At 49.2% G+C, this 11,393-nt stretch overlaps 1 protein-coding gene across 2 annotated transcripts; it reads right to left on the bottom strand.

Moving 5' to 3' along the window:
• Positions 1 to 193: 193 nt before the first annotated feature.
• TCTE1 (t-complex-associated-testis-expressed 1) lies at positions 194 to 11,393 on the bottom strand. Of its 2 annotated transcripts, none has more exons than XM_066547882.1 (5): positions 11,306 to 11,393; positions 6,784 to 7,041; positions 4,289 to 4,857; positions 2,820 to 3,269; positions 194 to 905 (listed from the first exon to the last, which is right to left on the bottom strand). In XM_066547882.1, exons 2-5 carry the CDS (start codon positions 6,965 to 6,967, stop codon positions 729 to 731), a joined length of 1,380 nt encoding a protein of 459 aa, XP_066403979.1. In that variant the 5' UTR covers positions 6,968 to 7,041; positions 11,306 to 11,393; the 3' UTR covers positions 194 to 728. The 2 variants fall into 2 exon arrangements, with proteins under 2 accessions (XP_066403979.1, XP_066403980.1); XM_066547883.1 differs by lacking the exon at positions 11,306 to 11,393 and adding an exon at positions 11,100 to 11,150.

The following is an 11,393-nucleotide window of genomic DNA, read 5'->3' as shown; positions in this document are numbered from 1 at the left end:
GAAGGGACCCCTCTAGATTGAAGTTATGCAAAACACAGATTGTTTTGGACAAGTTTGCAGAGAAGAGCACTACTAGGTAAGTTAAGCATCTGGTTGTAAAGAATTCACCAGCTGCAAAGCAGACTAGCACTGATTAAAAGCAGAGCAGCCCAAAGCAGAAAACCACAATGGTGAGACCTCTTTGAGTTATCGAATTTATTTCTATTTACTTTTCACCACCCATATCAGAGTCCAGAGAAATTTACTATAAATTCAAATAGATTATTGAGCAGAGCAATAGCCAGAAAAAGCTGCTGAGGAACTAGAAACAACATTCCCTCAATTCTCTATGCCTCTCACATCCTCCTCAGCAAAACCTTAAAGTTAGGTCTGGACTAGACCATTTAGGTGGCAGAGACTTCATCTTAGCTGCTTTACAGGTGAAATAATATTCAGTTGCCTGAACTAAGCTTGCTGCTGGAGCACAGAAAAGCATCACAGGAAGTGAGATTTAGGGTGCAGTGAGAGAGAGGGCTTAAGAGGAAGATTGCTCTGTGGTGCCACTACAGTGCCTTGAGATCAAGTGTCTGTGTTCAATGAAGTCACAGGTTGGATGATGGGGGTCTGGGAAAGGCTGTGGTGGCAGTCACAAGTTGTGTTTCTCAGAAAAGCGAATAAAAGCAAGACCCTGAAGTAGAGTGTTTCTAAGACTGCACACCCAAAGCTCATTGCTCCCTGGAGCACTTTATTCAGAGGGGTTCAGTGCTGGGGTGCTGCAGAGATGCCAGCCTCACTGCTTCCCGATTGGCCCATACAATTTCGTGAATGAGGAAATCTGTCTCCTGTTCCACCTCTGCATGGCGGAGATCAAGCTTGGTCAAAGTCTTGTTGTTTGCCAGCCCTGCAAGCAGCTGCTTCCCACCATCCTGCAAAAGGATCAGAGGGGATGGTTAAAGGAGGACATCCAAAACAGAAGTGTATTGCTCCTTTTCCCTCCTCCCCACGGCAGCTTCTGCTGCTGCCAGTGGGAGGTCCATGAGATGGTGCCAAAAGGGATAAAGGCCTCCACCCAGGTCTGAAATGCTGCTCACAGAAGAAGTGCAAAGGAGGAGTGTAACCTTATGCAGCTCTCTGTGACATGACACATGCTAGTGACTCCCTCTGGGTACCATGTCAGGAGTTCTCAAACTCATGCTGGTTAATAATGCATCTGGCAATGATAACCTTGAGAGGAGTCTGCTCCCCCCTGTCCCCCAGTTCCCAGCTTACTGCTGGCTGGGCACAAATGGATTAGAGTGCTGTTCCTCATCTTGGCAGTTGTGAGAGCCCCAGAACTAGCAGTTTTCTGTCTGGATGCCATTTCCCAGGCTGGGTTGGCTTTCCTGAGAAGAATATCTCATGTAACTGAAGACCAGCCTTCATGAGACAGAAAATGTGATGTAGCCCTAGGGAGGCAATCCACTCAGAGGCATTTCTGCCCCATACATGAAGCACTGTATTTAGGGATGTGACAATTTGAACTTTTTTCTGATATTGCTATTCTCTTCCAGGTACCAAATACACCTCCTGCCCCTTCTGGGACCCCAGATGGTCCCCTGATCCCAGCACCCTGCCTCTTAGCCCTTTTGCCAAAAAAGAGGAGAGCAAAAAATGACTGGAAAGAGGTCTCTTTTTAATGGGCTACAGAGGTCAGAATTTAATGCATCTCTAGCAAAACCCCCAATTTTCCCATAGATAATACTACCAGCCACCTTTTGGGCTGCCATGGAACTTCACAAATGGGTAACAGGAGAACTCATCAGAAGGAAGATTCTAAGCACAGAGATTATTATTTACTAAACAAAAATCCTTCTATCCTTTCCAACCTTTGCCCCCTTCTATCATTAAACTCAAATGGTTTTCCACATCCAGGACCATAAAACTCAGAACTCACAAAAGGTTTTCTGCCATCAAATCCTTTTAAAACCCTTGTCAAACACATTGATGCCAATATTCCTGCCAGCAGGGACAGCTGGTCTTGCTGTCTCTTTATTTGACAGTGAGAATAATCGAGGCAGCACAGAAAGTTTAAAAGCCAGCATGATTGCTTTTGGCTGTCTAGTTTCAGATTTCTAAAGCTCTTTTTAATCAGCAGAAGAGAAGCGGTCTGGTTTGTGGGCATGTTGCATACTGCAGCTCTTAGGGATGCAGTAAGATCTGTGGATGTTCTTCTGTCTAGAAAATGTAAGCCTGTGTTTTAGGAGCCACTTACAAGCACACAGGCATGACACTCCTGACCCACTGCACCACTCCCAGGCCACAGGGTGAGTTAAAGAAGCTCAACAACCATGCCATTTTCTAACAGTCTCCTCTGAGCGTGTGATGGACAGGAGAAATTCTGGGAAGGGTGACACTATCTGTGTGCTGCTGAGTGACAGATGGCACAGCAGATCCAAAGCACAGAGGATATGCATGAGACCCTCATCTCATGCTGCCTATCATTAACTATGCTTACATGTGTGAAGTGTCTGTGATTTTTCGCAGACATGCTTCCTGGTTTTCAGTTTCCTGGGGGGAAAATCCCTCTCTGCCCAAAAGCCCAAAGCCTCAAAGACAGATTCAGCGCTATGAACAGAGCTAGATGTAACAAGTGAGGTAAATGCATGTTCATGCAGAGAAGGTGTCCTTCTCTTTCCTGACATCTGCTACAGTCTCTTCCCTGCTCACAACTGATTGTTATCGTAGCAAGAATACAAAATGAGGGATGCATTTGCCTCTGTGGCTTTGAGACAGGCTCAGGATCTGCTTTGCAAGGCCACCACAGAGGGTCACAGACTGCAGGCAGAAGAGGCTTCTCTTACCAGCCCCAGGTGGTTGCATGAGAAGTTGATGCTCGTCAGAGAGGTGTTCTGAGCCAGGACCTGGGAGAACACTGCTGCAGTTGGCTCTGACAGGTTATTACTTCCCAGGTGGAGGCACTTCAGGCTGGTGTTGGTCAGCAGGGCACGGCCAATCGCCTCCCCACCTTTGTCCTCCACGAAGTTGAGGCGCAGATTCAGGGAGGTCAGGGTGGAGCTCTCAGCCAGGCCTTGAGCAAGAGCCTGAGCCCCCAGGTGACAGATCTGGTTGTTACACAGATTGAGGGTTTCTAGTCTGCTGTGGCTGATCAGCTTGCCAAGAGCTTGTGCCCCGTGGTCCCTGATGAGATTGTGGGATAAGTCCAGCTCCAACAAGCAAGGGTGATGCTGCAAGTTACGGGCCAGGAGCTTGATCTTGTCATCATCCACTTTGCTTCGTGTCAGCTTGAAAACCTGTGGGCAAAAAAAACGGGGTCACTACAACAGCCAGTGCTTTGGACTGAGCTTTGTACAAGATCATCACGGAGTTAAACCTATGGTCCACCAGACAGGATTCAGCTCCCTTCACTTCAGACACCTTTACATAGCAGGCTCAAGTATTTTCTTTCCTAGTGGGCTGATACCTCCAGAAAGCAGGGCATGCCACTGATGTCCCATGCCTATTCTAGGGAAAAAGGGTTTGCCTCCTGGAAATGCCTGTTCCTCTCCTCTGACTGCATAAAATCTCTAACTGGGGGCTAAATTAAAGCAAGATAAAGCTGTCCAAACATCTGCAGCAACTGGCAGCAGAACCTAGCCCAGATCACAGTTGAACCTGTCTGAATGAACACATGCACCAGTGATAACCACAGAACAATGTTCTGTGTGCCTGGGGCATCCTAATAGCCACAAGAGAGGTAATTTCTCTTCTGGAAGCCATATTTCCCAAAGCATGAGAGTCTGTCGGGAGTTCATCCAGCTCACTCTGGCTCCACTCGGGATAGCAATGCCCACTGATGTTTTGGAGGGGCTGAGTATCTGCACTGTCCCTCATTGCTCAGGCAAGTGTGAGTGTTTCCCCACGCTATTCTTGGAGGTCTTTGCTCCTCTGGGAGAGGCTGACATGCATTTACTGAGCAAAACTACCAAAACTCCTTATGAAAAGCTCCCTCTGGACTTTTCCTCTCCTGCCTCCCACAACTATTTGAGGAGTTAAAACAGTGGAGTGCTGCTGCCTCTTATGCTACAAGCAACAAGTTTTGTGGGAGCAAGTATTCTTCTCACTGATCCCCTGACAACCCATTCTAACAAGGACATGGCAGAACAAGATACTCAGCACTAGGCCAGCTGGTTAACATCTCTGCACTCTGTCAGAGTCTGTAACTTGCAAAAGGAAGGGTGGTACCAGCAAGCAGAACTGGTCCCTGTATTTCTATCCACAGGCAATTTGAAGATCTAGCTGAGGCAGTAAGGTTCAGTTTGGGGTATATTACTTTCAAGTTACGGCACATCTTCATGGCAGAAGCCAAGTTGGAGCAGTCCAGCTCAGTGAAGTTAAAAAGGTTCCACTCAAAGTTCATGCCACAGCTCTTCACATCATAAATGAGATGAAGCTCTTCAAGGTGAGGGAGAGAAGTAATGAGCTCTTTCAGGTTGTAGTGATGCTTGTAGACCTCACCAGTTTCAGCCTCATCCTCTGCGTCAGAGAGGTCATGGCCCTCCTCCTTTGGATCCACCTGCAAAGGTGGCAGGAACTGATTGATCTCCAGTTTCCGCACGTAGCCTTTGCAGAGTGGGATGAGCTCTAGGACCTGCTCGGGGTCTGTGGTGTTAGGGATGAAAAACTTCAGAATGTTCTCCAGGTGACGTTCAAAGAACATCCGTTTCCAGCTGTCTCCATAGTTGGAGACGTCACACACTTGCCAGCGCTCCATACAGCACCTCTTCCAGTACTCCTCATGGCTTACTGTGTTGGCAGTCACAGTGAGTGGAAGGCTGGTGGAGAGCTTCTCCACCACCTTCTTTTGGTGCTCAGGCAGAAGATCGTTCAAAATAGGGTTGTCTGGAAGAGATAAAAAGAATGAGAGGTTGATCTGGGCATAGGAACAATTGCTGGCACTATGGTTCTGCCTGAGCCCCCAGCTGTGTGCCCATGCCCTCCCCTCTGCTGGCACTGGCTCTCTCCTTGGTTGCCAGAAGCTGGAGCACAGAGCTAAGTTGGCAGAACATATGTAGGATTCATCTGTACATTTCCATGTATGATTTCTAACTTTTACAATGAAACATCAGTGCAATTTGGTTTACTCTCATAATATTTGGGAACTGCGCCAGACACTGAGCTCCCCATTTCAACTTGGTTTGAATGCAGTTTGTATTCAGGGCAGGAATTCTGTTCCCAAGAGAACTAATTCAGCCTTAGAGTGATGGGAGAGCTTGGCCTGCCATTTGCTGAACTTTCTCCCTTTTGGTTTCTAAGCATGTTGAAGAACAGTATTTGAGAACAACTGTGTGCTTTTCATGCAGGTCCTCGTGCCTATTTATCTTAATTCAAGCATTGGTCTTACCTCAAATTGATTCCTGTTCCTTTCAGCTGAGGCACACTCCTAGCTTTTAGGTCCACCTTGTTTAAATAAAAATTCTGTTTTCCCAGGTACTCTTTCCCCTGAGTCTCTTTCCCAATGCTTGCCCTAAGCTGTCTTCTCTGTCACAGCTGTCTTCTCTGGTGGAAGTTCTTTGTGCCCAGAAATGCCAGAGAAAAGCCATGTGCACTCACACCATGAATATTTGGTCATGTGTACACAGTTGTGTTGAGTAACATAAATCATCAGTGAAGAAACTTATCTGTGCGTGGGAAACCAGATTATGAAACACAAAGTGGGATTAGCTTTATAGTTCCTCAATTTCTGGGGCATTCCCTTCCTAAGGACACTGACAGTTTTACCACAGCCTCTTCCTGGAGTCTATTTCCAGTGTGCCACAGCTGACACTGCGGTGACCTCCTCTGCAAAGTCCCATGACACAAGCAGAGGTGGGACACGTATGGGCAGGGCTGGGCTAGCTTCACTCAGGCTCACTCAGGCCCAACTCTGGGCAAGGTGCAGCCTCACAGCTCAGGTAATAGCACGAGGGTCTCCATGAAAATGAGCACACTGCTTTTATGTGTGCACAGTGCAGGTCCAATGCAATTGGTATCAAACTGATTGATCAGGCTGCTGGGACTGCAAGGTTGTCCCAGCTCAGACCCTCAAGTACATTCAGCTCCTGGTTTAAGGCAGCACTGGGCTCCTCTGTACTGTCTTACAGTCCCAGTGTGGACATAGCCTTAAAACTATCTTTGGTCTTTGCTGCCACTTCACTGAGTCAGCCAAAAAGACAGGCCATTCTTCTCCCCCTCCCAGTCAGTTCTCAGATGAGACATGCTTCTTCTGTTTTGCTGTGTTTCATCAGTCCACCTGCTTCAAAAGCACATTCCCTGCCTGAGGATATAACTTGTCACATCACCACCAAAAGCCATGGAGGAGGGCTGAGCCTGTGAGTACAATACTGAGATGATAGCTCCTCTGGGCAGGAGCAATTCTGCATCTCTTTGTACAGCACTCAGAACAACAGGGCTCCATCCTCGAGTGCTACCCTAACGTCTCTATGAATCAAGAGCAGGAAACAGCAACTGCACAGCCCCAGTCATGGTTGAGGTGAGTCCAGAAGAGCATGGATGGAAGAAGATGTGATAGAACAAGGTCAGTACAGAGTCATATCCTGGAGTGCAGCCCAGAGGACTACAGCTGTCCCTGGAGTGTACAGATACATACTTAGCAACTAAACAGTTTGTTTTACTGGCTGCCCAAGAGGATATTTCTCCCCATCTGCTCCTCTGGCAGGGCTGGGTGCCACACTGCCTTTCAGATGCATCTGCCTGCCTTGTTGACCCTCTGCTCTCTGGGACTGACCCTCTCTCCACATGTCCTAGAGTAAATGCAGTCCCACTTACTTTCAAAATTGTGAGCGATGTGCTGGAGGCAGAGCTCCGTGAGGGGGGGGACAGTGACCAGGGACCAGCTGAGATCCTCAGTGATGCAGCGGCGTGTGTAGAATGAGACATCAGTGAGGCTGGCCTGAGGTGGACATGGTGAGGGAAGGGATCTGCTCTTATCACCAGCTTCTGGCTGCAGCATCCTTGCTCAGGACCTACTTCTCCTTCAGGAGAAGCAAGGGGAAAATTCCTTGAGAGTCACCACTAAGTGGTTACCTGCAAAATAAAAAGGCAGCTTTAGAAAGAAGCTAGCAATATTAATGGTCAGTTCACACTGCTCTCATGTAACACACTTGCCATTTGCCTGCCTCCTCTGCTTTGGACTGGAAGCACTGCAGGCAAACTATTACTGAGCCTCATCTTTATACCCTGCCCTGTGCAAAGAGGTCTCTAGGCACCACATGCAATAATGAGATAATAACGTGGTGTTAATTCAGAGTGCTGTTGAAGAGGATGGACAGGAATTGATTGTTTACTGCCTATTCCAATAAAAGTAATAAGGGAAGCTGGCAGGAGCTAGGCTTAAAGCAAAGGGTTCTTCACATAGGCTGCAGTTGAACTGGGGAATTCCTTGCCACAGGATGCTGTGGATGTTAGGAGTCTGCAGACTCAAAAAAAAGTCCATGATAGAGAAACCCTTTGAGAATGATGAAATACAGAAGTCATGTGGCTCAGTGTGAGCAGCTGAACACACCTGGAGGTGGGGAGAGTGCTGGAGGAAAGAACACATACTTGCATTGTTTTTCTACTCTTCTCCAGGTGTCTGCTTCTAGCCACTGTCAGAGATGGGTTTTTGGGCCAGCTATCCCCTGGTTTGATCTGGTATGCCTGTTCTTATGACTCTCTAAAGACAGATGCTTTACAGATGAATACATTTAAGTGTATTCGTTTCCTGCTTTTCTCCATTATTCTCTGGCTGAACTCCTTCCAAACATCCATTAACTGATGAGATGGGTCAGACCTGTTCAGACCACACTGAGCCTAAGCAGATATGAGCTAAAAGAATCAGCCTGGAGCAGAAGGAAGGATGCCTGGTCCTATTAACTTTGCAGAGCTTTCCCAGACCAAAGTTTTCCATTTGCTGTTTCCTATTCCAACCTCAAGGCCAGCGCTCTCAGAATCCCACACATATGGTTATTGCCTGGAAGTCCTAATGGTTCTCTAACCAGCCAGTCTGAAAGAGGCAGAAAAGACACCAGGAAAGAAGCATCCACTTGAGTTCTGGGTTCCACAAGAGCATCTAGGTCTGGTGAGCATCCCCCAGGGCATACAGACCCATGCTGATCCTTACTGGGGCTAACTGGACTTAACAGGGCTGCAGCACAGGGCTGGGCAGTTACAGGCTGCAGGACACCTAAAAGAAGCACGAGGCAGAGGTGGATGGCAGTGCCAGAGGTGAGAACACCTTCCTGCATGACCAAGAGGATATCTCAGGGCAGTGGTGGCCTTGCACCACCATAGGGTCAAAGGATCCTGTGGAAGGATAATAGCCATGTAGTATCTTTGGCCACCATATCCCTCACCTGAAGGGTGGTTTGTCCCAACCAGCTCCTCCTTTGTGAGGGATGTGACCCAGACAGTGGTCCCTAGATGAACCACCTTAGTCCTTCCTTCCCCAGCAAAAGATTGCGCCTTTCACCTCTGCTTTCCCAGCTGGTGCTGCTTCTGCCCTCTCCCTGAAAGCTTTGGAGCTGGCTTTGCTAGTGTTACCCCCTCTGCTCCTTCCCCCTCCAAAAGGCATCCGAGGAAGGGCCTGCAAAAGAGGGAAGAGAGATCTGTGAAATGCTGTCTAGAAGAGAGAAGCAAATGATTCATGCTGCAAATGTCAGCAAAGGCTTCTTCAAATGCACTTGAGGCAGGCCTGAGAGGGACAGTCGGGAAAGGGTGGGGATGGCAGAGGCAGGGCATTCTCTGGCCCAAAGCAGGAGGATGAAGGGTGCCAAGGACAGGGAAGCTGTATTTCCTGGGAGGCAGTAGTGTACAGATGACAAAGGTAAAGGCTGTAGAAAAAGGGAGCCTGATCTGATGAAGGTTGGAAATGGAAAGAGAAGGAGTGAGTGTTAGGCAGCTGTGGGAATACTGGGAATCCTTTCCCTGCAAAGGTCCTTGTGCCTATGGAGGGTGCTATAATGATGGGTCACGTTTCAGGGGGAAAAGAAGAGACCTGATTCTCCACACCACACTAATCTAGCTGAGACCCAACTTCTGGTGCTTGACGGACTTCTATGGAAGGGCAAAACACAGCTAGAAGGCAGTGAGGTGGCATTAATAGAAGTGACTGGGAAAATTGTTTTCTCCTTGCTCAGTCCTTTGTCCTATTCAAAAAGCATCTGTATCATTTTGTCCCCCAGGCCAATCACAGCTGATTGGAGCTTCTGATGGCTTTCCTGACCTTTTGGAAACAATCATTAAAAGGCAGCTGTTGGGAAGAGCCAGTGCAGCATTGATGGCCTAGGATTATTTCCTGTCTGTTCCAGCAGATGATGGGATTGCCTGTTTACCCATGGCAGGTTGATTTTCAGAGGGTAGGTAACCCATGGCACATGCAGGGCTGCCAAATGGGCTCCAAGAGTCCAGGCAGGAGACATAGCTGCCCTGAGGCAGTGCTGCCCAGGCTGCTGAGAGGCATTCCCTTGATCTGAGCCCCAGAGCAAGTCAGCTCAGCTGACTCCACCATGCCCACTGTCATTCACTGCAAAGCCAACAGGAGCAAGTCTGCAAAGCATCCAAATTAATCCCAAGCCTGTGCTGCCAGGTCTGACGCTGAGCCACTGCTCCCAATACATCCAATCCCACCACACCAGCGTGGTGAGCACACCTGCCAGGTGCCCTTAGCACCAGGGAAGGGCCTCCTTCACTGCTCACCCCCTCTGCCTTGTCTGCAGGAGTCTCACCCAGCCAGAGCTGAGACTCTAAGCCAGTTTCCAGAGCCGGGTTTGCTAAGCACGTATTTAAACACAGGGGTAGTGCCATAATTCACTATCAATAAACCAAGTCAACACTGTTTATGCATGCTCCTTCCCACCCACTCTGCATACACATCAGTCACCTATCCTAAAAAGGCTTTATTAGACAACATACAATGAACAGAGCCATGTAGTAAATTCCAAGTTTTTGTCATTTAACACCCAGATCAGACTGAAAAGTAAATAGTGCTTGAACTTAAAAAAATAAAGGAAATCACACTTCCCTTCCCCAGGAGGAACTGACAGAAATCTACTCACACAACCAAATTATGCTGCTACTAACATGCCTTACAAACCTTCTTCAGCTAAACCTGTTTTGATCTGGAAATAAAAGATTTTTGCTCTTTTCATTCACACCAAATCCCAGAGAGACCAAAAAAACAAAGAGCTGCATGGAAACTGGTGACCTTTGGCTGATGTTCCTACCAGGATTACAGAGATCCAAAAAAATGGAACAACAGTAAACACCGTGCTTACTGGAGAGTTTGTAAGAGCAGGATCAATTATTTCAGAGGGTGGTTATGCCCCAGCCAAGACTGCATTTGCACTGAAGCTCTGCCTGCCCATTAATTGAGGAAGCTGTTATGCCACTGCAGCAGCACCCTGAAAATGCCAGTTGTTCTGCAGGTGTGCTGACCTTAATGCTGTTACGTGTAGTCCAGGCAAGTCATCCTGAGTCTGGCTGACACCACTGATCCCACTGACACCTGTGGGGACTTGCCATGCTCTGTGGCACCTCCATAGGCTAATGCTAAGAGTGCATTAGGACACTGTGTCGCAGGCTAAGTCTGGGCCTGAGACACTGCAGTGGGTTTTGAGCGAGTTAAAAAAAAAAAAAAAGTGCCAAATGAGGAATCTATTTAGCTTCAGATATAATGAAATTTGTCTGTAATGGGAGATTGGGCAGAGTGAGGCCAGCTGGCCGTTTGGGAATTTGGTTAATGTCACCACTGTAATCCTGGCGGTGTGAAGGGCCAAAACTGTGCTCCTGCATCTCTGTCAGCATGATCTGGGAAGGGCCACTGCTGCAGTGGGATGTCAGAAAACCAAAAACCCTTTCGGACCTGAGCACTGCTCACCGCAGCCCCGGTCACTCCGCGCAGCTGGCTCTGCCGAGCCGGCCCCCGGAGGCTCGGAGAGGGCTCCCTTCCCCAGGGGGCAAGGAGAACGCCTGGGTGCCCCCCAACCCCACCAGCCCAGCTCCGTGGGATGCCGGCCCTGCTCTCCCCCCGGCCAACCAAGCTCCTCTCCAGAAACCCCGAGAGGGACGGGAACTCATCGGCGCGGCCGCTTCGTTACGAGCCAGACCTGCGAACCGCCGGGGAAGGGCTCGGTCACGGGCGCTGGGTGTGCCCAGACCTGGCAGGGCCGGGGAAGGGGTCGGTCACGGGCGCTGGGTGTGCTCAGACCTGGCAGGGCCGGGGAAGGGCCGCTCAGGGGCGCTGGACGTGCCCAGACCTGCGAACCGCCGGGGGAGGGCCCGGGGCTTGAAACGCGAGGGTCCCTCCCGACACCTGGGCCTGGGGGATTCGGCTGCCGGCTCTGTCCTTCTGCTGCGGGGCAGGGAACGGAGGGGAACCAGGACCAGCCCGGCCCCTGCGC

Source organism: Molothrus aeneus, chromosome 3 (assembly GCF_037042795.1).
Source record: "Molothrus aeneus isolate 106 chromosome 3, BPBGC_Maene_1.0, whole genome shotgun sequence".
Taxonomy (NCBI): Eukaryota; Metazoa; Chordata; class Aves; order Passeriformes; family Icteridae; genus Molothrus; species Molothrus aeneus.
This window is presented reverse-complemented; position numbering and strand designations above follow the sequence as displayed.

Coding starts and splice junctions, on each gene's coding strand:
- TCTE1 (XM_066547882.1), bottom strand. CDS start 6,967: ATGCTGCAGCCAGAAGCTGGTGATAAGAGCAGATCCCTTCCCTCACCA. Junction 3,270..4,288: donor AGATGTGCCGTAACTTGAAA/GTAATATACCCC, acceptor TTTTGCCCACAG/GTTTTCAAGCTGACACGAAG. Junction 906..2,819: donor CATGCAACCACCTGGGGCTG/GTAAGAGAAGCC, acceptor ATCCTTTTGCAG/GATGGTGGGAAGCAGCTGCT.